Raw genomic sequence first — 23,769 nt, 5'->3', positions numbered from 1 at the left:
TTATAATAAATTTTTAATAGCTAGGCAATGGTTGAAACATCGTTAAACAACACAAATCGGGCTAAGAATAAAATAATTTCAATATTCTATAGATAAAAGTATCTACTTAGTTAAGAGAATTTAACAATATATTTTATAGTATGTTTAAATTATTATTATCGATTCGTGAAGTATGCGGCTTACCTAAATAAATTTGGAAAACGTTTGACGAAAATAATCAAAATTGAAATTTAAATATTTTGACAGTAAGTACCTAATCTCTGTATAATTTTATTATAACGCTTATCAATCAATCGCATTTTATTAATCTTCAAAGAAAACATTTTAATTTAATCTTTGTTGCTAATGTAAGCAATTAAAATATTATAAACCTTTTATAGGTATGTTACATTTATATCTAACTATTACTAATAAATCTAATGACATTTCAAAATTCTAATATATAAATATAATTAAAAGTTAAAATGTCTTAACCTATTCTTTATATCTTTACTAAAGCCACATTGTGGCTAAGTAGAAGATTGAGATTAAAAAAAAATAAGTTAATCCCTAATTTCACCAACGCCTGTTAGTGTTAACAGCTTGTTAAATTGTCATAATATTATCTTCTCTTTCATTCATAAGGAAAACGAAAGATGCAATTTGCATTATCAAAGAGGTAACGTAATACTAATTTGAGCGTTAACTTTAACAGTCGTTGGCGAAATTAAGTTGCTGTCGGTAAAAGTGAAAGGAGTAGAAGCGATGTCCAATTTTTAGGTATCTTTTGTGGGCCTCGCCCCAAAAGCGACCAAAAACAAGACACGAGAGCAAGACGTCATTAGCTTTATCCACACTGTGCCTTTTTCTGTTCGTCAAGGGCATGCGTTATAGCACGCGATATATGCGTAACAGCGAAAGTGAGGCATGCCCGCGAGGCATGCCCTCTGACCGTATCCAAAAATCAAAAATGACAATGTTGGCGGTGCGTACGGTGACGTATTAAATTATTGAATACGCCAAAACGAAAGTTGAATGAAAGAAGATGACGAAAATTGAAGACTAAAGCGCATGGTGTGGACATAGCTAATTAGATTGTGACGACACGGTATACAGTGGGACGTTAGGGGCCATGCATAAAGTATGTGACAGGGTGTGACAAGGAGGGGGTAGCGGTCCTAAGTTTTGTGACATCACAATATTTAAAATTTAATAAATTGAATAACAAAATTTTAAATATTGAGGTGGTTTTAATTTTTAGATGTAAAATTGTGACGTCACACTAGGGAGGAAGCCGGGAGGGGCTCACCAATGGGGGGGGGGGGGGGGGTTTTAAAAATCATGAAAATCGTGTAACATACTTTATGGATGGTGCCTTATTGGTAGCTACGAGTATTGTACACATGCGCCTCAAGTAATTTTCAAGTTGTTCTTGTGTACCAATAACTATATTGTAATCATATTTTGTCGATGATTATTTTAGTTGTATTTTGTTCACTAGAAAACAAGTCGAATGTGCCAAAGCTATAATTGTTGTGATTTAAACCATTGCTGTACGAGTTATTGGGTAAGACTCTCGAAAGTGTTTCCGTGCCGGCCTGTTCTAAGTTATTTTTGTTATAGCTAATTATTTCTAATCTGTGATTGTTTTCTTGTCAATAATGGTAAGCGGTCTTCACGCACACCGTAAACGTATGACGTTGTAAATAGAATGTAGTGCGTAATGTAGTGATAATTATTTAGGTTTTGTGTACGTAGGTGAACGTTGAACGATGGAGCGAAATGGGATTAGGCTATAGCATAATTATTAGCATCTTGTCGCCTTGTCGACAAGAGCTATTTTATACGAGAACCTTATATATACCATATTGCTACATCCCTCCTCTCGAGCAGTGCTCTAGATGTTTCCATTTTGGCACAAAAATGCCAGCTCTGGTCAGTGAAGTGTTATTGACGTTAAAGTTTAAACAGTTAAACTCTAGTCTCTACAATTTTAAATGTCCATTATATGACTACATCATAAAGTTAATATACTTACCTAGCGGAATATATTAACTTTATGGACTACATATTATATTGAACTATGGTCCGATAATGCAAATTGCACTCTTGTCTCTTTCTTTCACGAAAAAATTATAGGTTTCTCATTACCAAAGCTCATTATCTTTGGTAATGAGAAACCTTTAAGAGGATTCCACACCGCCCTTTTTTCCATACAAACGTTGTCCCCTGTTTCCTCCCTGGATAATGCTAGTAGAGTTATAATTTTTTTCCTGAATATCTACGGCCACTAATACAATGTCCCTATGTTTTCTTTTTTTTCATAATTTAATTATTAAATAAGATATGAACGTTCAAAAACCCAAAAAAATGGCCAGATTTTCCACTGTGTTCAAATGTCCAGAAAACAGATTTGGCTAGATTATACAAAAAAAGCAAAACATAGGAACACAGCTCAAGCCTTTTTTTAATCTTTAATGAAAAAAGTACTTAAATCGGTTAAGTTTTGGAGAAGGAATCAGGGGACAACGAATCGTTGATTTTCTGGATTTTCTGCAGTTGTCTCTATCGCGTTCTGCGGTATAGGCTTGAGGTAAGGGAGACAGCTATAGATATTACACGTACTTTTTTTTCATTTCTCTAGCCGCTGTTGTATCCTCTTAATTTATATCGCATCACTATGCGATATAAATAAAGCAATATTTTCGGGCGCTCAGCGCAAGTGAACGACACAGACAAGAGAGTTAAATCGAGATCGAGATATTAAGTATAATTATTATTATGTTTGTAATTGTTATTTATAATTACTATTATGTCGTCTCAATATTATGATTCACCATCCACAGGGACAATTAATCAATACCATACAAGCAATTTAACATAATACTTTCAAACAGGTACTACAAGTACGTAACAAGGGTAGTACTCAAATATTTTCCAATTACTATTTGTGATTAAAAAATCTAATGAAGTACACAGTTTTAATAAGAAACATATAAAAAACCGTAATAACGCGCTAGTTTTTGTATTTGAACATTTGGAATCGAGTATTGTCCTGGAAAAGTAGTACTTTCAGCGGAGTTTTTCTAGAAATTATTAGTAAAAACTGCACAATTTCGAAACATAAGGGTGACCAATATAAGTATAGCCTCAAAAACCTTCTGATGACGTTTTGTAATCGATAAAATTAAAACAGATTTTCTCATTAAATATTGTATAAAATACGTTTGTTAACGAAATAGTTAAATTGAAAACAGTAGCTTTTAACGAGTCGTGTAACGTAACTAGAATAGTGTGAAATAAATGTTTATATTTAGATAATCGTATAAACTAAAATAACGTCATAATAGCTACTATGTATGGTATTATGTAGAGTACCTGTGTACTATGTTTTGGTCGTAACTCAACATTTTCTCATATTAATTAATATTACGAATTACGATTTTTAGTAAAGACTACTGTAAGTAACTTTACAACAGCTGTGTAACGGTAAAAAGTAATATGAAACTGAGGTTTATTAATTATTAATATAGAAATTACGTAAATATTACCTATGTTAAAATCTTTAAATGGGTACCTATCTGGTAAGTTATATTCGCATTTGATTTCTTACAAAAAACTGTATCCCTTTTAAGTTTAGGCTACTAAGTATGATATTAAGTCTGGCTTTAATAAAATAATCATTAATATGATAACGAAAAAATAACGAACACGAACCTCCGATTTCACCAAAATAAGTATATTTTTCACATTTTACCAACACCAGCTGTTATCTACAGCTGTTAATAATTGGCTTATCATATTAAGTAATACCTATTATGTTTTCAATTTGTATATAAGTAAATATTTAACGAAAGATTTATTAACAGTTTTCGTGACATAGTTATTAAAGTATTATTAATTTTAAAATTCCTTTGCATTAAACTTATTTCTCATCAACAACCATTTTGAAAAGCATAGTTAGCTTTCCTCATAGATTCCTGAAGGGATCAGTTTATCTGTTTAAACCTTATTACAAATTAGTTATTTTGCATGCGACTTTGTATATTTACCTAAAATACTTACAATAATATTCGTCCGACAAATCGTAGACATGCTTAGTCATAAAAATAAAAAGACAAATAAGAAAAGTCCATACCATTCGGACAAACGTTTAATGACCGACTTCCAAAAAGGAGATGGTTACTTAATTATTATGTTTGTCTAATATCTATTTATATCATGTTTATAGTAACTTTTGCAGGTTTTCATCAACCGCACTTTATGACTAGTTGAATCTCTACGTACGTATCTATGTAGGTTGGTATATTTTGGAGTCATATTATTAGTTATTAGTTATTACCTATACCTCAGTAGGTACTTTCTTCTTAAGACAAAAACGTATCGCTTTTAATTATTAGTCACCTTTCAGGTTTTGGATTTAATTGCCACAATTCGCAGCAGCATTCGCGTTGGTGTAATTTTATAAAATAGTTTTTTTTTATTTTTTATGGAAGAGTGCGATTGGTGAAAACGGGCATTAAATTAATGAAAGAGATGCGTTGCTCTTAATTAACTGAGGAGATCTAATTTTTTTTCTCTCAATGTAAATAAAACTAATTTTTAGTTTGTAGACATATTATGTACTTTATTAGATAGTTCAAGGATCAATGATTAGTCAACATTGTGTTTAGTTCAAGGATCAATGATTAGTCAACATTGTGTTTAATTCGATTCGATATAATAATATCTAATTATATCTAATTCGAGAATATAATAATATCTAATATTGTGAAGTACTTGGTCAATGTTATAGGATAACAATATTATATTTAGGAATAATCGAGATCATCGCGGCTAGGAGAAATTATGTTGTTTTGTTTAGTACCTATAAGGAATTTTAATAAGTAAATTAAATTATTTTTTACAATGGTAAAGTTGTTATTTTACTGCTTGGCAGCTATTAAAATCTATGAATTACTAAATATTATTTAATAAATTTGGCTTATTTACAAATATGAACTTGTCATAATGTACATTTTAGCCAAGCTCGTCTTAATTATTGAGTATCTTTAATAATATTTTAATATAATATTTATTAGTAACATTGCCTATATTATTCCACAGTATTAAAATATACTTAGGCTGTTAATTTCATGTTGATATTTTTAAAATAGGTACCTAATTCAAGATTATGTTACACTTTATGTCTTCTGTTATTAAATAATTGCTTAAAATGATTTGTTTTATTAAAGTATATAGCTGTTATCCTAGTAGTTAATATTATTGATTGTTAACCGTTGTAAGACTTTGTAACCTATTAAGTACCTACTGTCCATACTAAATAATTATTATTAATGGCTTATAATTAACTGACCACAAAGTAACATTTCACACATAAAAATAGTAAATAATCACCTAAATACAGACCATCATCTTAACTACGCAACGGATTTTGATGATTCTTTCAGTGTTAGATAGCCCATTTATCGAGGAAGGCTATATTTTATCACGCTAAGGCTAGCATTCCTTTTATGACGTATAAAAAAACAGGTTTTTTAAGGATAAAACGTAAAAGTTAAAGTTTAAGTATAAAACGTTTTTATAAAATATGTAAGTATCAGAAATTCTTTCTCTCAAAAAATCCGTCTTCTTGCTTTATCCATCAGGGCCCAGCAGGCCTTGCAAAATATAAAGAAGAAGAGGCATTTTTGTACGGGACCCGTACCCAAGCTGTAGCACGTTGAGACATAATATATTATTAAATGAAAGGACTAGAAAAGCTGTACATTTTCTTGTATGACATAAAATTTATAAACCATGGGAGAAAAAAGTTAACGAGGGTAGAATGTAAGAAAAAATCACAAAAAAACAACCTGTATTATTGCATCAATATCTAACCTGAATAGTTTGCGAGAGAGACTCTTCTTCCAAAGTTGTAAAATGTGTGTCCCCCCCTCTAACTTCTAAAGTAGGGGTATGATAATTCTAAAAAAAATATATGATGTACTTACCATAAAGTTAACATACCTAGCGGAATAGAGAAACAAAGGCCTGAGCAAGAGAGATGTCACTATCAGTAACACTGCGTGGTAAAAAGAGACGTGTGATACATGACAGCAGCACTCTTTTTTTGACGTCCGGTCGGCACGTGCCGCACGTTGACAATTTAATCTCATAGAATTCATGTTCAATCATGCTTGTGTAAGTGTATACGTACCTACACATATTTTTCACACAGATGAAAACCAATTTTGGTTTCGTTTGACAGCTCGCGATTTTTCCTCTATTTCGCTAGGTATATTAACTTAATGGTACTTACTTACATTACTATAAAAACTACCAACGAAAATTGTTTTGAACGAGATCTAGCAAGTAGTTTTTTTTTATACGTCATAAATGGTAAACCTTAATTTAACTTTCATTAAATCAACTGAAATATAAAAATAAATCAAAAATCTTTTAATTTCATAAAAATAAACCTTATAGCTGCTGCGAAACCCTTCATGGGCGGATGCTACTCGCACTTGTTTTAAAAAAAAACGCCATTGAATCATTCCGTAGCGTCCAAGAATTTATCGAAAAAAATTCTTTGACCGGGGGTGTGATCATAGATAATCCTATATTAAACGAGCAATTCTTGTAGTTATATATGTCGCAGGGAAAAGAAGATATCAGGTATATCCCGAAATCCCTAGGGATAACACGAAATCGCGGTAGATACCGAATATTCTTGTTTCTTACGTCTTCTTACTAAACAAATCTAGTGACATGTCATTTCACTAAACTAAATCTAGTGAAATGTCAGAAAAGCGGAACCGCCGAATAAAAATCGAGCTACGCAATTCTCTCGCTTGCTCGTTGTTGTGAGGCGCTTAAAACGACCAATCAGTGATTTTTTTCGATAATAACTAACGATTCGTTTCGCAATCGTACTAAGGCGACTCGCATTTTCGCGAAAACACTACCTTTTGACAGTAAGATTAAAAAATGTAATCAACATTATCTAATTATCCGTGTTTTCGCGAAAACCCTAGAATTTTCGCGAAAATTCGATTTATCAAATCATCCTACGACATATTATATAATATATATGTCGCAGGGAAAAGAAGATATCAGGGATATCCCGAAATCCCTAGGGATATCACGAAATCGCGGTAGATACCGAATATTCTTGTTTCTTACGTCTTCTTACTAAACAAATCTAGTGATATGTCATTTCACTAAACTAAATCTAGTGAAATGTCAGAAAAGCGGATACCGCCGAATAAAAATCGACCTACGCATTTCTCTCGCTCGCTCTAATACCCACACGGGCACTAGTGGGAGTGAAACAAATGCGTCGCTCGAGCTGGCGCGGCTCGTGTGATTTTAGTCGTTAAATTATTACGTGTACGTTAAGTTTGAATGCGATTTTCTAAATATCACCTTTTACGACTCTCGAGTTTCAAATTTTTTTAATATTTTCCAGACTTACGCGCATGTTACTTGCATGGTTCGATAGCCTGTTAAATGTATATTATGGGGATATTAATAACTCAATACCGATGATAAGATCCCTTCACGCTGATAATGCCCCATTCGCGTTAAGAGGGCGACTAACGCAAAAAATCGTCCTTCTCTCTTCACACTCACGCCCGTCTTTCATATGCCAGGTGAAAAAGGACGACGCGGATTCATTTAAATAAAAAGATTTTTTTTTCCTTATAACTCGATAAATATGTAAACTTTAAAAAATCCGCTAGGTCAGTTCCTCAATGATAGAATTTTATACAATGTGTTAAAATATTAACTTAGTTTAATGCACGGTTATGGCAATATATGAAAAATTCGTGAAAATTATATGCATCTTTGTGATCGAGAAAATTTTAAGATATCGTGTTTTTGCTAGGTCTGATTCTCGGAAATATAATGTAGTATTTATGTCTACAAAATGAAACAATTCGGGGCTTATTTTCAAGCATAAAAATGAATTATAAAATCGTCAATTTAGGGTTAGTCGCCCCCATAAGATAGTGATAGGGTATTAGAGCGAGCGAGAGAAATGCGTAGGTCGATTTTTATTCGGCGGTATCCGCTTTTCTGACATTTCACTAGATTTAGTTTAGTGAAATGACATATCACTAGATTTGTTTAGTAAGAAGACGTAAGAAACAAGAATATTCGGTATCTACCGCGATTTCGTGATATCCCTAGGGATTTCGGGATATCCCTGATATCTTCTTTTCCCTGCGACATATATAATTAGAATCTCGAAATTGGCTCCAACGATTTTCATGAAATTTAGTATAAGTATAGAGTCCAGTACAACAATACTTTCAGAATGCTGCTGGGACTACCGTGGCGCTGTAGCGCTTCTGGTATGTTTGCCTCTGCGCGTACCGACGGTTTTAAAGCGGTTATTCGCAAAAAAACAGCCTCACTTTTCCAGCGTCTACGAAAATCCGACAAGTCATTGCGGATAGATTTGACTGCCCTATCCAAGAACATTGGATAAGGATAGTCAAAGGAGTAATTTAAGACAGGTTTTGGGACTTGCTCGAGGATGGCAAGATACGTTTACCGAACGGTCCATTCTTGCAAAATACTAAGTAAGTTGGATAGTTTCGGGTCCTATCAATCATAATAATATTATGCAAAAATATGGACACGTCCAGTGTAACTTTAGTACATCTATAGACGCTCAATTACGTCAGTTTTGGGAGCTCGAAGAGCTAACTCAGCCTCGGAATACGTACTCTAATGAAGAGATAGCTTGTGAACAAAGCTTTACAACAAATACTACACGTGACAAGCACGGTAGGTTTGTTGTTGACATTCCGCTCAAAAAATCAGCTGAGGTTCTGAGCGAATCGTACTCCCAAGCTGAGCGACGTTTTTTCGCTTTAGAAAAACGGTTGCTACGCGCACCCACTAGATTTAAGCAATTATACGTAGATTTCATGCGAGAGTACATCGACTTAGGTCACATGACTAAGATCGATAGTTATTCGAACCCCAACTATTAGGTATCACGGCGTGTTTCGTGAACACAGCACTACTACAAAACTCCATGTCGTGTTTGACGCCAGTGCAGCCACTAGTAACGGAATTTCGTTTAATGACATACAATTCGTTGGACCTCCTATTCAGGGTGACTTGCTAGGTATACTGTTGCGCTTTAGACAGTTCCGATACACCGCGTTAGCCGACTGCGAAAAAATTTAACGTTCGGTCCTCGTTAATCTGAACCAACGTGATTTACAGCTAATCGTGTGGCGCGACGAACCGTCTAAACCGCTTGCAGTGTACAAGCTGAACACGTTCTTGAGTGTACGCTGTTTGAAGCAACTGGCTGCTGAATGTTCCGACCTTGAAGTCAAAAGAGTCATAAATAACGATATTTATGTTGATGACCTCCAGCCCTCTAGTGACGACAAGGTCAAATTATTGAAAATTTGCAAGGGTACCGTAGACGCGCTAAAGTCCAGTTGTTTTACTTTACGCAAGTGGGTTTTCAATTTTGAAGTCCGCGAGGGCGCATACCCAATGTCCCCGAATGATAATAATATTATTGATACATTTCGCAACTTAAACTTCGGGGAACATAGCCAATGTAGAACTTTAGGCTTAGGTTGTTGCAACGTTTCTGACGATTTTAATTTTAATACGCAGTTACAGCAGGCTACTTCTAATGTAACGAAACGCACCATATTATCTTTAGTTTCGCAAATATTTGATCCATTAGGTTTATTAAGTCCGTCTATTATTATAGGCAAAGTTTTATTACAACGTCTTTGGTTGCTTAAGTTACAGCGGGACGATCCGCTTCCCGCGGATATTTTACGTACGTGGAACCGGTTTGTTGATAGTCTGTCTCATCTTTCTTCAATAAAGATTCCGCGACACGCATTTCAGTGTGACGGCACACGAGTCGAGCTGCACATTTTCACGGACGCCTCACAGACAGCTTACGACGCTTGTGCTTATGTGAGAACCGTATGCGATGATCGTGTTGTCGTAAAATTATTAATGTCGAAGGGTAAGGTAGATAATTGAAGCCTGTTAGTATACCTCGACTGGAGCTATGCGGCGCGTTGCTAGGCGCTAAACTTTACGATAAAATTCACAGTTCGCTCACTCGCGAGTTCGACGAAGTCATATTCTGGACCGACTCGACTATTGTGCTAGGCTGGTTACGTATGACACCTAATTTACTTAAAACGTTCGTACAGATTCGAGTCGCCGAAATACACGAACTGACGAGTGTATTTACCTAGAGGCATGTAAGTGGCAAAGATAATCCAGCCGACCAAATCTCTCGCGGAGTCAGCCTTCAGGATTTAGCTTTATCCAAGGAGTGGTGGGGAGGCCCTTCATTTTTACACGCATTAAATTTTAATTTTAATTCAACTTCAGATATGAATTCAAACACGGAGTTCATACCTACTGATTTGCCTGAACTAAAATCTTGCACTATAAATACATTTTTAAATCAAAATATTAATACGGACGAAACATTCTTTCCATTCAACAAATTTTCAAACTTCAATCGTATGAGTCACGCGGCTGCCTATTTACTGCGCTTCACGCACAATAGCTGGCCGCGCCACAGTACCGATCAGCTGACGGGCGCGATTGGTGTCAATGAGTTGAATCGCGCGGTGATTATACTGGCTAAGTTATCACAAAGGGAGTCATTTTATTTGGAGTACAATTTGCTAAAGAATGGAAGGAATGTTAAGTCAAGCAACAGACTTTCAAGCCTAAATTTATTTTTAGATGAAAAGGACCTAATTTGTGTAGGTGGCAGAATAAAAAATTCTATAGATTTTAATTATTATAATAAAAAACATGCTATACTTTTATGTTCTAAGCACTATTTTACTCGCTTGCTATTTATTCACAAACACAATCAATCTTTGCATTGCGGGCCACAGGCGCTGCTGTACCGCTTGCGCGAGCAGTGGTGGCCGCTGTCCGGTAGGAATCTTGCTCGGAAGGTCACTCATCAGTGCGTCGCTTGCACACGGGCCAGGGGTAAAACGCTAAGCCCACTTATGGGCAACCTGCCCAAGGAGCGCTTGACGGCAGGTTTCCCTTTTATTCGCACTGGTGTGGATTACGGTGGACCAGTATTCATTTTAAATCGAAAGGGTAGGGGAGCAAAATTAGTAAAGTCCTATATCTGTCTGTTTATTTGTTTTATTACTCGCGCTATTCACTTGGAGCTTGTCAGCGACCTATCTACTGACGCATACCTCCTCGCTCTCAAACGATTTATGTCTCGACTTGGAAAACCGTGTGAAATTTTCTCGGATAATGGACGAATTTTTATAGGTTTAAAAAACGAGTTTGCTCAGTTTTTATCATCTTGTAGTAAAGAAGTTGTAGACTACGCAAAGAGTCAAAATATTAAATTCTCGTTTATTCCTCCATATTCCCCGCATTTTGGTGGCTTGTGGGAGGCGGGGATCAAATCGTGCAAGTACCACCCGCGGCGAGTGCTCGGCAATGCTCATCTGACGTTCGAAGAATTCACTACTGTACACTGTCGCAGATAGAAGCAGTGCTAAACTCACGTCCACTGGTACCTCTGTCTTCGGAGCCCTCGGATTACTATCCCCTCAGCCCTGGCCATTTCTTGATTGGCTACAGCACTTACCTGTACACCGGTTGAGCCGCTATCAGAGAGTAGAGCAGCTGCGCCAGCAGTTTTGGACGCGCTGGGCTAGTGAGTATATCTCGGAGCTGCAAATCAGAGCTAAGTGGAGGGAAAATACGGCGGAATTGAAGCCTGATACGCTTGTCCTAATCAAGGACGTGGCTCTTCCGCCGTTAAAATGGCAACTTGGTCGCGTGGTTAGGACCATTCCTGGTGACGACGGCATCGCCAGAGTGGCGGACATCAGGACAGCATCAGGTGTCATAAGGCGATCTTACACGAAGATCTGTCCACTCATGAGAGAGGAATAGTGTTAAAAGCTGGTTCTTTCAGGGCCGCGGGCATGTTTGGGACTTAAGTGCTAGTTTCCCGTGACATCTTGTATATCCAATCATAGTGCGCGAAAATGTCGTGATATACGAAACGATACACGTACGCGTCGCCTATTGGCTAATTGTTCCTACCCTCTATCCTAGAATATTGTAACTTTGCGCTAGAATACATATTTTTTGATACGTTAAGACCACACGTTGTTATTATTTTCAAATTTCACAAAAATCGCCATAGGCCTTAGTAGTTCTAGTTTTTCAAGCCTGTATATGTAGCTAAACACACGCTGCTACATATATGTATTTTATGTAGTATATTCCATTATTAATTATTTCGATGTTAAAATTTTCAATAAATAAAATTAACTCTTACATAATTTATTTCATTTCTTAGTCTGTACTAATACTTTTGTATCTAGTGTCCACTATACGGCTATTTATGTTACTCTCTACGCACAAGAAACTTTGCAGTTCGACGTTTAAAAATAGAACTGTCTTTTTTATGTAAATAGCATTTCGTATCTTTTGTTTCACTTATCTGTAAAATTTGTCAATGTTTGCAATTTTGAATTTAAAAATTGTTCGGAAACTCGAAAAAAAATGGAAGAGATTTAAGCCGGAAAATAATATGAACGTAACATATCTATATGTAGAATATCATTGGGTCTAGTCTAGGTACCATTACCAAAACAACTGATTTGACTCGTTGACTATACTGACTACTTCTTTTTTTCTTCACTAGACTTACGACTTGACGATAATCTGGATAAACGACTTCAGTCTGTCAAAAAAGTCATGAAATTAAAAAGTGGCAACATCGTAGTGTCATCCCTTTCAAATCAATCTAAGAAAAAAGGGATGACACTACGATGTTGCCACTTTTTAATTTCATGACTTTTTTGACAGACTGTATTTTGTCCTTTAAACGATTTTTTTTCCCCGCCATATTTTACTTGACACTGGCCATGGTTAAAAAGCCGAGCGCCATAATAAGAAAAAAAAATGGCAATTGACAAGTGACATTCAAGTGACACGTGAATATTTAGATTTTCTGACGGCTGACAGCAATTTGGTTGAACGTTGTACATATCAATAAATTTCACCGAACTTTATTTATTTTCTGGTGAGAACCTACTCCTACTATCGCGTATTAATATTATTTTGGATACAAGATGAGTTCATTTCGACGTGACAAGAAAGATGACGAAGAAAACAGTGCAAGTTTGTTCCAAAACCTCGATAAAACTTCTTTACTCCAAGAGGCTAAATACTTTAATTCCTCGCCCGTAAACCCTAACAAATGCATCCACATACTTACCAAAATCATTTACTTGTTGAATCAAGGAGAAACTCTTAATACCCAAGAAGCTACCGACGTTTTTTTCGCAACTACAAAACTTTTCCAGTCGAAGAATGTAATGCTACGTCGGCTGGTTTATCTTTGCATCAAGGAGCTGAGTTCAATGGCGCAAGATGTCATCATAGTGACGTCGTCACTGACGAAGGATATGACCGGGAAAGAAGACATGTACCGTGCCGCCGCCATACGCGCTCTGTACAGCATCACCGACAGCAACATGATACAAGCTATTGAGCGGTACATGAAGCAAGCTATCGTCGACAAAAACCCCGCAGTCAGTTCGGCAGCCCTCGTTTCAGCTTTACATCTGTCTGCCACTGCTCCAGACTTAGTGCGCCGCTGGGTAAATGAGGCTCAGGTAAATTTTAAGTACCTATTATTTCATTTTACCTTCATTGTTTTTAGAAATTATTTCTACTATAGATGAATTTAAAGAAACAATATTACTTTAGTTAGCTAAAGTAATGTATGATAGAATCATTGTTTCCCTTTAAAGGTTTGTCCTGTTTTTCCCATGCACTCAGCGAAAGATTTGAAATAGAATAAAAAAAATTAAAACATTATTATTATTGATACTCTGCCCATATATTGGTCATCATAATATTATGATGTTCAATGCTATAATATACAGGGGTGTGCACTCCTTAAAGGCAGAAATGCAGTGCATTACCTGCCATTCACAGATATTTAAATTAAACTTTTGTATGTTTTAGATATATGTATATGACTTTAATTAATAGTAAAAAAATTAATACACAAAATAGTAAAAAAAATTGTACACTAAAAACTCTTATATTTATAAAATAGCACCAATATGCAAGTATTTAAAGTTTAAATTCTAGCAGTGTGGACAAACTCATGCGGCGATCTCCCGCATGCCTTGCCATTAATATGTGAGTTATGATTTTGTGTATTGTGCACAGTTCGAAAACACACACATACATAAATATCAAATTCAAGCGTATAGGCAAGGTCTGCCGCAGGACTCAGGAGTTCACCTACGGAGTTTACGATTACTCCCGTAATTGGACATTATGTTTGTTGCCCGGATTATAGGCAAAATTAAAAATAGTAGACGGAAATCTAATTAATCACGTACATGCACATGGTGCATTTTTTTTAGTAAGGTTTATAATTGTTTACATAGCAGAAATGTTTTGTGTTTTGCCTTCCATTTGCTTTTTTCATATTGCAATTGTGATGAGCACTGTATAATATTATTTTTGTTTGCGCCAGTATATTTATAGTTTTCTAAGAAAGTTTTTTTAAAAACATATGAAAGTTTGTAGATTTAACAGTTTATTACTGATTTTCTATAATAAATGCGTTTTTTGATTTCTCAAAAATGTTATTTGACTGCGAGGTTTGAGTTGAAAATGTGTTTATTAAAAATTTAAAGTAACAACTTTTCACAATTATCATTCAGTGAAAATATTGAAATTGTGTCTAAAGGTAGGTTTACCCGAGTTACAACAATTAAACCTCAAAAAGGAAATTTAACTCGAAAGTTTCATTCTAAAAGTTATGAATCATATAACTGGCTGTGTACACACGGTACACAAGATTAAATTATATTGTTTTCCTTGCATATTGTTTAGTTCAGTGTAGACTGCTTCAGGATATTTCATCAATTCAGATTTAAATAATTTCTAGCCATCCGACTACTCTGCTGGGCCCCGCTTACCCTGTATCATATTCCTGTGCACGCTCCTGATAATATATTAGGTCCTTACATATGAAATTGGCCTTTTGTATGGGAGGAATATAAAGTCGATTTTTTTTTGTATAATATATCTTATACCTTTAAACAAGCAATTCTTGTATTATATATATATATATATATATATATATATATATATATATATATATATTATTGGAATCTCGGAATCGGCTCCAACGATTTTCATGAAATTAGTATACATAGGGGGTTTCGGGGGCGATAAATCTATCTAGCTAGGAATCCTTTTTAGAAAATGTCATTTTCATCGAATACCGATACCGAGCAAAGCTCGGTCAAATAGCTAGTATAATAATTAATTATTAAGGTGACGCCTTGATAATTTGGTGGATATCGATTTTTCTCTAAATTAAAGTTCATTGTCAGTATTAATCACGTCTTTATCTTTGATTTAAGCGGGGAATTGACTACCGGGCCGCCCGTCACGGGCAGGTCTGTCGCATGTCTGCTCGTCAATTCCTAGGTTGCCCGTTGCCCGTGCCTGCAGCCTGCTCGCGAGATCGCATTTTTCCCGCGCGGGCACGGGCAAGTCTGTAGTGTACATGAATGGTCGCGACGGGCGGCCCGTCGTAATTCGCGCCTTTTCGAGCGCTTAAAATATTATTTTAAAACATATTATTGCAAACATCACAAACAATGAACTTAAGAATTAAGAAACAAAAACAATTTTGGCATTCGTTTATTTCCATTTACCGGTCGCATCCTTGTTTGTGGAAAGTTAAAAGCAAGTATTGAACGAACACCGATCTATGTAATGCCGCTTACAGCGAACTTATTGAAAAATCCAAAGAATGCTGATCTATCATCTGTTAAAAAAAAGATCGAGTCCATCAGTCCACGACCGAGCTGCAGCTCTTTATCTATTTGACTGACTTGCCTGTTCTGTGTGTGTTCAATAGGGGCAATCGGCAGACTTGTGCCAGACCATAATCAAGAAAAAATAAATGAATGACTGTTTTGGAAACTCAAATGTACCAAATAAATGATATTTGAGATCAAATTGGCCTATACAACAAAACGCCAATTTCATATGTAAGGACCTAATACATTGCTGCTTTTATCAGTACCTCCTGAGATTAGCCCATTCAACCATTTGGTTGAATGAACTAATCTCAATAAACTCCTTATAATCATAATATTATAATGATATTATACTATTGAATAGGTTTATTAAGAAAGTACATTTAAAATTATGAAACAAAATATTAAGCATGCATTTTTTTAATTTTCAGGAAGCAGTGATGTCCGAAAACGTGATGGTGTCATACCATGCTTTAGGGGTTGTAGCAGTTTCTAAGCGCAATGACAGACTATCAACAGTCAAACTGGTTACTAAATTAACAACTTCGTCATTGCGTTCGCCATTTGCACTATGTCTTTTAATTCGTCATGCTGCAAAACTAGTTGAGGAGAATCAAAATGATTCTGGTGAATCATACTTGAAGTTCATTGAGTCATGTTTACGCCATAAATCAGAAATTGTGGTGTATGAAGCAGCTCACGCCATAGTGAATTTGAGAAACACAGCAAGAGATTTGGCACAAGCTGTAAGTGTACTTCAACTGTTTTGTAGTTCCTCAAAAGCTACATTACGTCTTGCTGGTGCTCGCACTTTAGCAATGCTCACTACTAAAGTACCTAATACTGTAGCTGCGTGTGCAGTGGATCTCGAAAACCTTATTTCAGATCCCAACCGATCAGTTGCGACATTAGCTATAACAACACTTCTAGCAACTGGGGCAGAAAGTTCTATTGATCGCTTGATGAAACAAATATCTGTTTTCATGTCTGAAATATCTGATGAATTTAAAATTGTTGTAGTACACGCAATTAGGCGCCTTTGTTCTAAATACCCGCGTAAACATCAAGCCCTAGCATCATTCTTGGCGGGTATGTTACGGGATGAAGGTGGTCTTCAATACAAAACTGCAATTGCTGACGCTATCATTGCACTCATTGAAGAGAATCCTGATGCTAAAGAATCTGGCTTGGCCCATCTTTGTGAGTTTATTGAGGATTGTGAGCATGCCTCGTTAGCCGTGCGCATACTTCATGTTTTAGGACGCGAAGGACCTAAAGCTAAGCAACCATCCCGTTACATAAGATATATTTACAACAGAGTTATACTAGAATCAGGAGCAGTAAGGGCTGCGGCAGTAACAACCGTTGCGCGTTTTGGAGCCGCTAGGGAGGAATTGCTACCAAACATCAGAGTACTTTTAGCTCGTTGCCAACTAGATGATGATGATGAAGTACGTGATCGCGCTATACTATTTAGCGCGATTCTTGATTCTGGTGACCGCCAATTAATAGAAGATCTTATCACTAATGTTTCAGTTCCTAATCCAGTACTACTGGAAAAGGCTCTTAGTGATCATATGAATACAGACCCTGAACAGCCATTCGACATATCGATTGTTCCCACTAAAGAGGAACATAAGGAGCTGGAAGATATCACCCCACAAATAGAAACCCACAAACAGGCACCTGCCTCTCTTGAAGAAGTTTATTCTGATCAATTGAAAGTTATTCCTGGTATAGAAAAACTAGGACCATTATTCAAAACTTCTGAACCTGTTGACTTGACCGAACCAGAAACTGAATACCGTGTACGCTGTGTTAGGCATGTATTCTCCAGGCACTTATTGCTACAGTTTGAATGTCTTAATACATTACGGGATCAATTGTTGAAAAATGTTTACATACGCTTAGAACCAGCTCCAGAATACAAAATTCTGTGTGAAATACCGTGCGACCAACTACCATTCGACAAGCAAGGTAGTGTTTTTTGCCTACTGGAGTTTCCGAAAAACCCAATGGATACCATGATTTCTTTCGGAGCTACAATGGAATTTGTCGTACATGACTGTGATCCTACTACTGGTGAACCTGACTCTGGAGAGGGCTATGCTGACACATATCCAATTGAAGAAGTAGAGATTGGTTGCGCTGAACAGTTCCGTACTCGTGCTGCAACTGATGATTGGGAGGCGAATTGGGAGAGAGCCGCCAGTGCTGCTGAAGCATGTGACACTTTTGCTTTGTCTCAGTCTGATGTGAATGAGGCCGCCGCTGCTGTTTGTAAGCACCTGGGATTGCCCAGGTCTGCGATCAGTGGTGATGCGGTAAAGGAAATTTGTGGTGGTGGATTATGGCGGGAAGGGGTGCCTATGCTTGTAAGAGCAAGACTAGCATCCTCCCAGGGATCTGTCACTATGCAATTAATTGCAAGGTCACCCCGTGAAGATATTGCAACTTTGATTTTGGCCGCTGTTGGTTAAGTCAATGTGTACGACCAAAACTTTACAATAGACCACTAGTAACTAAAAAGTTCAATAATAATTTTTAATAAGTAAGTACTTTATCCAATGTTAAATGTACCATCCATTTATGATAAATTTTGGAAAAATATTTTCACTAAGAAATTATACTATTCAAATAATTTAATTTCATAAGTGTATTTAATATGGTATAATTTGATTTTGTTTTAAAAGTAACATTGATTAGGTTAGGTAAGGCATTTTTATTTTATTTCATAATATTACATTTGTTTAGAATTTAGATGGACATATTAACACATAATATTATTATATATAGTAGAAATAGACCAAGGTTCTTATGAGTAGATTTAGTACTTTAACAAACTTTCAAAATGTATACAAAAATAAAATTATCTTGTTTTAAGCTACGAATAATAAATACTAAGGAAAAGTAACTCCGTCAAAAAACATGCTCCACAATACTTGTCAAAAAAGTGTACCTTAGGTACACATTTCAATACATTTGCAATATTTAGGTGACCTTAATGAGCGGTCGACCTAGGCTGACATTACAGATCAAAAGGAACCAAATTTAAAGCGGTAATAATACTGGAATAACGATTCCTTAGATTTTATTATTCGTAGGTTTTAAGGTTTTAAATAATATACTTAGGTATAAAAATGTATGGAATATTAAACAATGTTTTCTAACTATTACATTTTTTTGAGATTAATAACACTACCTTGGATTATGTTAAAATACATGAACTTGTTACAATATTTATTATTTAATGTATTATATTCATGGGCGTACCCAGGTTCTGGGCCAGGTGAAAGGGGGGGGGGGGGGGGGGGGGGGCAAATCAGATTTTATATAAGATAGGTGTTATATAAAGATTAAAAATTATACATATTTTTATAGTATAATTTCTTTAACCAGGTACTTATACTTACATTGTCTATTTCAAAATTTTCGAGGGTCTTCGTGAAATCGAATTATTACGTCTACTGTAAAAGAATCGTATCTTTTATAAGTTTTCTATAAATATAAATCTAGTACGATTTTCGATAAAAGTACTAGATAAGATACTTAGTAGGAACGTCAAAATGATCCATGGGGCAGATACTTATCCCTCCCTTCCCCCCATCGGTACGCCAATGAATATATTGTTGTTTATTATTAAACCCCCAAGCCAAGTTTTTAAACAATATGTAGTAAGTATCGAGATGTATGGCGTGGGGCACTGCTGTGTCTCCAGGTATCTGAAAAATACATTTTCTATTTAACTTTTTATTGATAATAAAGTCTTTTTAAAACTTAACTTACATGTGTAAACTAAGGTCTAAGCAAATATTGTAATTCTAATAACAGTGTCACTTTTCTGAATAAAACTTTTTTATCTATTACAGTCACTATATATTTGCTATTATTTTTATATATTTTCGGATGTTGTCTATTATTAAATTATATTTTAAAATTAATAATTGTTTTATTTACTATTAATATGGCGGTAGGTTAGGATAAGATTCATTTGTAATTCGAAGTTATCCAAGATATATGAAGGGTCCACTGCAATAATGGTGAATGTCCATAAGATAATTGAGATTTTAAATTTATAACGGTATAACGAAACGAAACGGTGAAGATTATTTTAAAGGAAACGCCTGTGACGTTGAGCTTTTTAGCCGTGTAGCCAGTAGCCGAAATATAAAAAACATATTTATCACGGAACTTTAAGCGATATTGCTAATTTTGTAAATACATTTTAAAAATATTATTTCAAGTGCCCGAATGGCATTAATCATTAAGATTTAAATTTTTTTGGACGTTCATCATTATTGCAGTGGACCCTTCATAATATTATAGCCTGTCAAGTGAAGAAATTAAAAAGTGGCACGGCTTGTCGCGACTCGCGAAACTGACCCAGTTTCATCAAGCAATGTTAATTAATATATTTATTTATTTAAATGGTTGCCAACAGCATATGCATTTAAAAAATTACAGTCAATAGTATACAAGAATTTTCTTCTGATTCTGTTTTCTGATGCACACACCTTTATAGGCAACACAACATTCATTTCAAATATGCAAAATTACATTAAATAGAGTTTAAAAACAGTTAAAAATAATGTGTACATATTATAAAAAAATACAAAATAAATTGTTAAATAACTAATACTTACAACATCAATTTAAAATTTAAATATAAATTAAAAAATAAATAGGTAATGATCAAATTTCAATTAACTACATCATATTATTTAATAATTACTTATAATTTGGTATATTAAAACTATTTTATACTATGTTCATTGTGATCATGATATTATTATATTATTGTTTAAACAGGAAAATTAATAAAATAATAATATAAATGTTACCTATTAATTCTACGCCAAAAAATTGATAATAATCGTAATTTTTTTTTTTTTGTACTGAATATTGAATTATTGGTGGGTTAGCTCAAAGCACCGTAGGACTCTTTAAAGAAGACATTAAAATTGTCATGAAAAATGTCGACACTATTCACTATTGTCCTTTGCACATGTGTAGCTGTATAAATCACACATACGCTGAGGTGGGGCATGCTTCCCCACGTTTGTTCTCCAAGGAGGCCCACACAAGATTTTAGTTATAGGGTGCCGTGGTCGATTATAAGGGACAGACAGTGAAAAAAGTTCCAGAAGATCACAGCAAGACACTTTACCATTCATAATTTTGTGGAGCATGGCAAGATGTTAAATAAACAATGGCAGTTAATGGCCTGTTAGAGCTATCGAGCGTTCCACCATGCCCTAATGTCATGTTAAATCACCTAACACGGCGTTAAATTTAATTCCTGCTATGGAGGTCCGTTAAATATTTAACAGGCTGTTATATTTGGTCGCATTATCTACTATTATACTACTATGGAAGAAAGTCACATATTGAAGCAAACATGTCGTATTAATCTTGTACATTGCAATTTCGTCGCCTTATAACAAAAATGAACGAATTCATAGTTGTTCACTCGTTGTTCACTTAACATTGCATTTACTAATCCGCTGTTACATTTTTACTGTATTTTAACGGACCTTGAAAAATTAAACAGACTGCTAAGTAATGCCTTGTTAGGATTTAACAAACAGAGGTTGGTGAAATTGGGTCTAAATTAACGTACTTGATAAATTCGTTAAAATAAAAATCCCACCAAAAACATACCTGTTAAAATGGGGCCAAATTCCTGTCGGCAAATTTTTGGTCTAAAAAAAGAGTTGAAATCCAATCCAATGCCAAGTTTAGATGCACTTCATCGATCGTTAACATTTTCATCAACAGCCTGATCCACATAATACTTCTAATTTGAACGTGGCAGGTTAATTTAATTATATTATTATCTAACTATACAATAATTATGAATTAATCAAGAGTTACGTTATACGTATAGCACGAAAACCTGCTAAGTTCAAATTTAGAAGTATTATGGATCAGGCTGTTGATGAAAATGATAACGATCGATGAAGTGCATGTGCATCTAAACTTGGCATTGGGTTGGATTTCAACTCTTTTTTTTAGACCAAAAATTTGCCGATAGGAACTTGGCCCCATTTTAACAGGTATGTTTTTGGTGGGATTTCAATACTTTTAAGAAATTATACCTATTTTAATTTTTTTATTAATCTATATAATATTTAATACTAGCACAAGAATGTCTCAACAAACGAAATCCGGCTCATGATGACCTTAATCTCTCTGGTCCCTCTTCTCACACTTCTTCTTTTGTTTTATTGGAAACCGATGAATCGGAAGTCAATTCTATTATAAATAGTTTAAAATCTAACAGTAGTCCTGGTTGGGATTTTATATCAACAAAATTAATTAAAATGGCTAAAACCGAACTCGTCCCTGTAATTACTCAATTGGCCAATATGTGCTTCAAAGAAGGCGTTCAAAGAAGGATACGATCACTTGGTACTCCTTGGTGATCTGAATATCAACTTATTAGCGGTGCAAGATCTGAACACCAAAAAATTCACTGATTTCCTAAATTGCCTATCTCTTCATCAATTTGTTAACGTCCCAACCCATTTTACAGACCATTCAGAATCACTAATTGACACCATCTCCTCGGACTACAATTTGAACAACATACTCGTGAATCATATCCCTGCTTTAAGTAATCATGCACTAATTACTTGTGAACTAAATTGCAAAAGGAGTAAAATAGACAAGAAATGGATCTGTTACCGACCAATGAAAGATATTAATGAACAAAACTTTGATAAAGATGTGAAAGATATCAACTGGGAAGGATTAATAGAATTTAACACGGACATTGACAGTCTTGTCACTAGCTTTAACGCATATCTTACCATTCTATTCGACCGTCACGCGCCATATAAATATACTTACATTCATCAACGGAATTACCCGTGGATAACAAATACTATCAAAGAAATGATGAGGATTCGTGACAAAGCCAGGTCCACATATCAGAGAACTAAAAAGGAAGCCCACTTATCATTCTATAAAGAAATGAAATCCTTGGTATCCTCAGCACTATATAACGAAAAGGTAGCATACTTCGATAAATATATTAACAACAATTCTAACAAACCGCGTACACTGTGGAAACATATCAAAGAAAATATTGTAGACTTTAAAAATAAAAATCACACTCTACCAACCTGCTTAAATGACCCCATATCAATCAACAACCATTTCACAAACATACCACAGTTACAAAACAAAAACCTATCAACTCTCACATATTACGAGTTTCACAGGTTTAATGACAAGACATTTTCCTTACAGACAGTTAGTGAAAATGCCGTCCTTAATGCTATCCGCTCAATAAACAACAACGCAAAGGGTATAGATGATATTAATTCAGAAATGATACTATTAACACTTCCACATACTCTGAAAACTATAACACATATGATCAATAAATCCATAGAATCCTCTACTTTCCCCGACTTATGGAAGACAGCAATCGTTAGACCTTTACCAAAAAAACCAGATCCAACTTCACTTTCCGACCTTAGACCGATTAGCATTCTCCCTTTTTTATCTAAGGTACTCGAGAGAATAGTCAGCAAGCAATTGGTAGAGTTCCTTGAATCCAATGACATACTTCCTAAAAAACAGTCGGGGTTCCGCAGGCAAATTAGCACTACCACTGCACTTTTTGATGTAATCGATGATATTCTGAAAGCATCGGATGAAGGAAAAGGAACTCTTTTAGTCCTGTTGGATTTCTCTCGTGCTTTCGACACCATAAACATCAATTTACTCCTCTCTAAATTAGCTTATTACGGTTTTGACTCTGATACAATTAAATGGTTTGAGAGTTATCTGGTCGGTAGGTTGCAGAAAGTACTCACTCAAAATTCCAACGGTTCCACTAACTTTTCAGATCCTATTGCGCTAGAATGTGGAGTTCCACAAGGCTCCATACTGGCTCCAATCCTCTTTATCCTATATGTTGCAGATATGA

At 35.2% G+C, this 23,769-nt stretch overlaps 1 protein-coding gene across 1 annotated transcript; it reads left to right on the top strand.

Annotated features, from left to right (window-relative positions):
• Nucleotides 1-13,012: 13,012 nt before the first annotated feature.
• On the top strand, nt 13,013-18,448 carry LOC121738907 (coatomer subunit gamma-2-like). The gene is made up of 2 exons (XM_042131177.1): nt 13,013-13,649; nt 16,262-18,448. Exons 1-2 carry the CDS (start codon nt 13,104-13,106, stop codon nt 18,308-18,310), a joined length of 2,595 nt encoding a protein of 864 aa, XP_041987111.1. The 5' UTR covers nt 13,013-13,103; the 3' UTR covers nt 18,311-18,448.
• The last annotated feature ends 5,321 nt before the right edge of the window (nt 18,449-23,769 follow it).

The sequence above is a fragment of the Aricia agestis genome, chromosome Z, assembly GCF_905147365.1.
Source record: "Aricia agestis chromosome Z, ilAriAges1.1, whole genome shotgun sequence".
NCBI lineage: Eukaryota > Metazoa > Arthropoda > Insecta > Lepidoptera > Lycaenidae > Aricia > Aricia agestis.
Note: the sequence above shows the minus strand (reverse complement) of the source record. Positions and strands in the feature narration are given on the sequence as shown.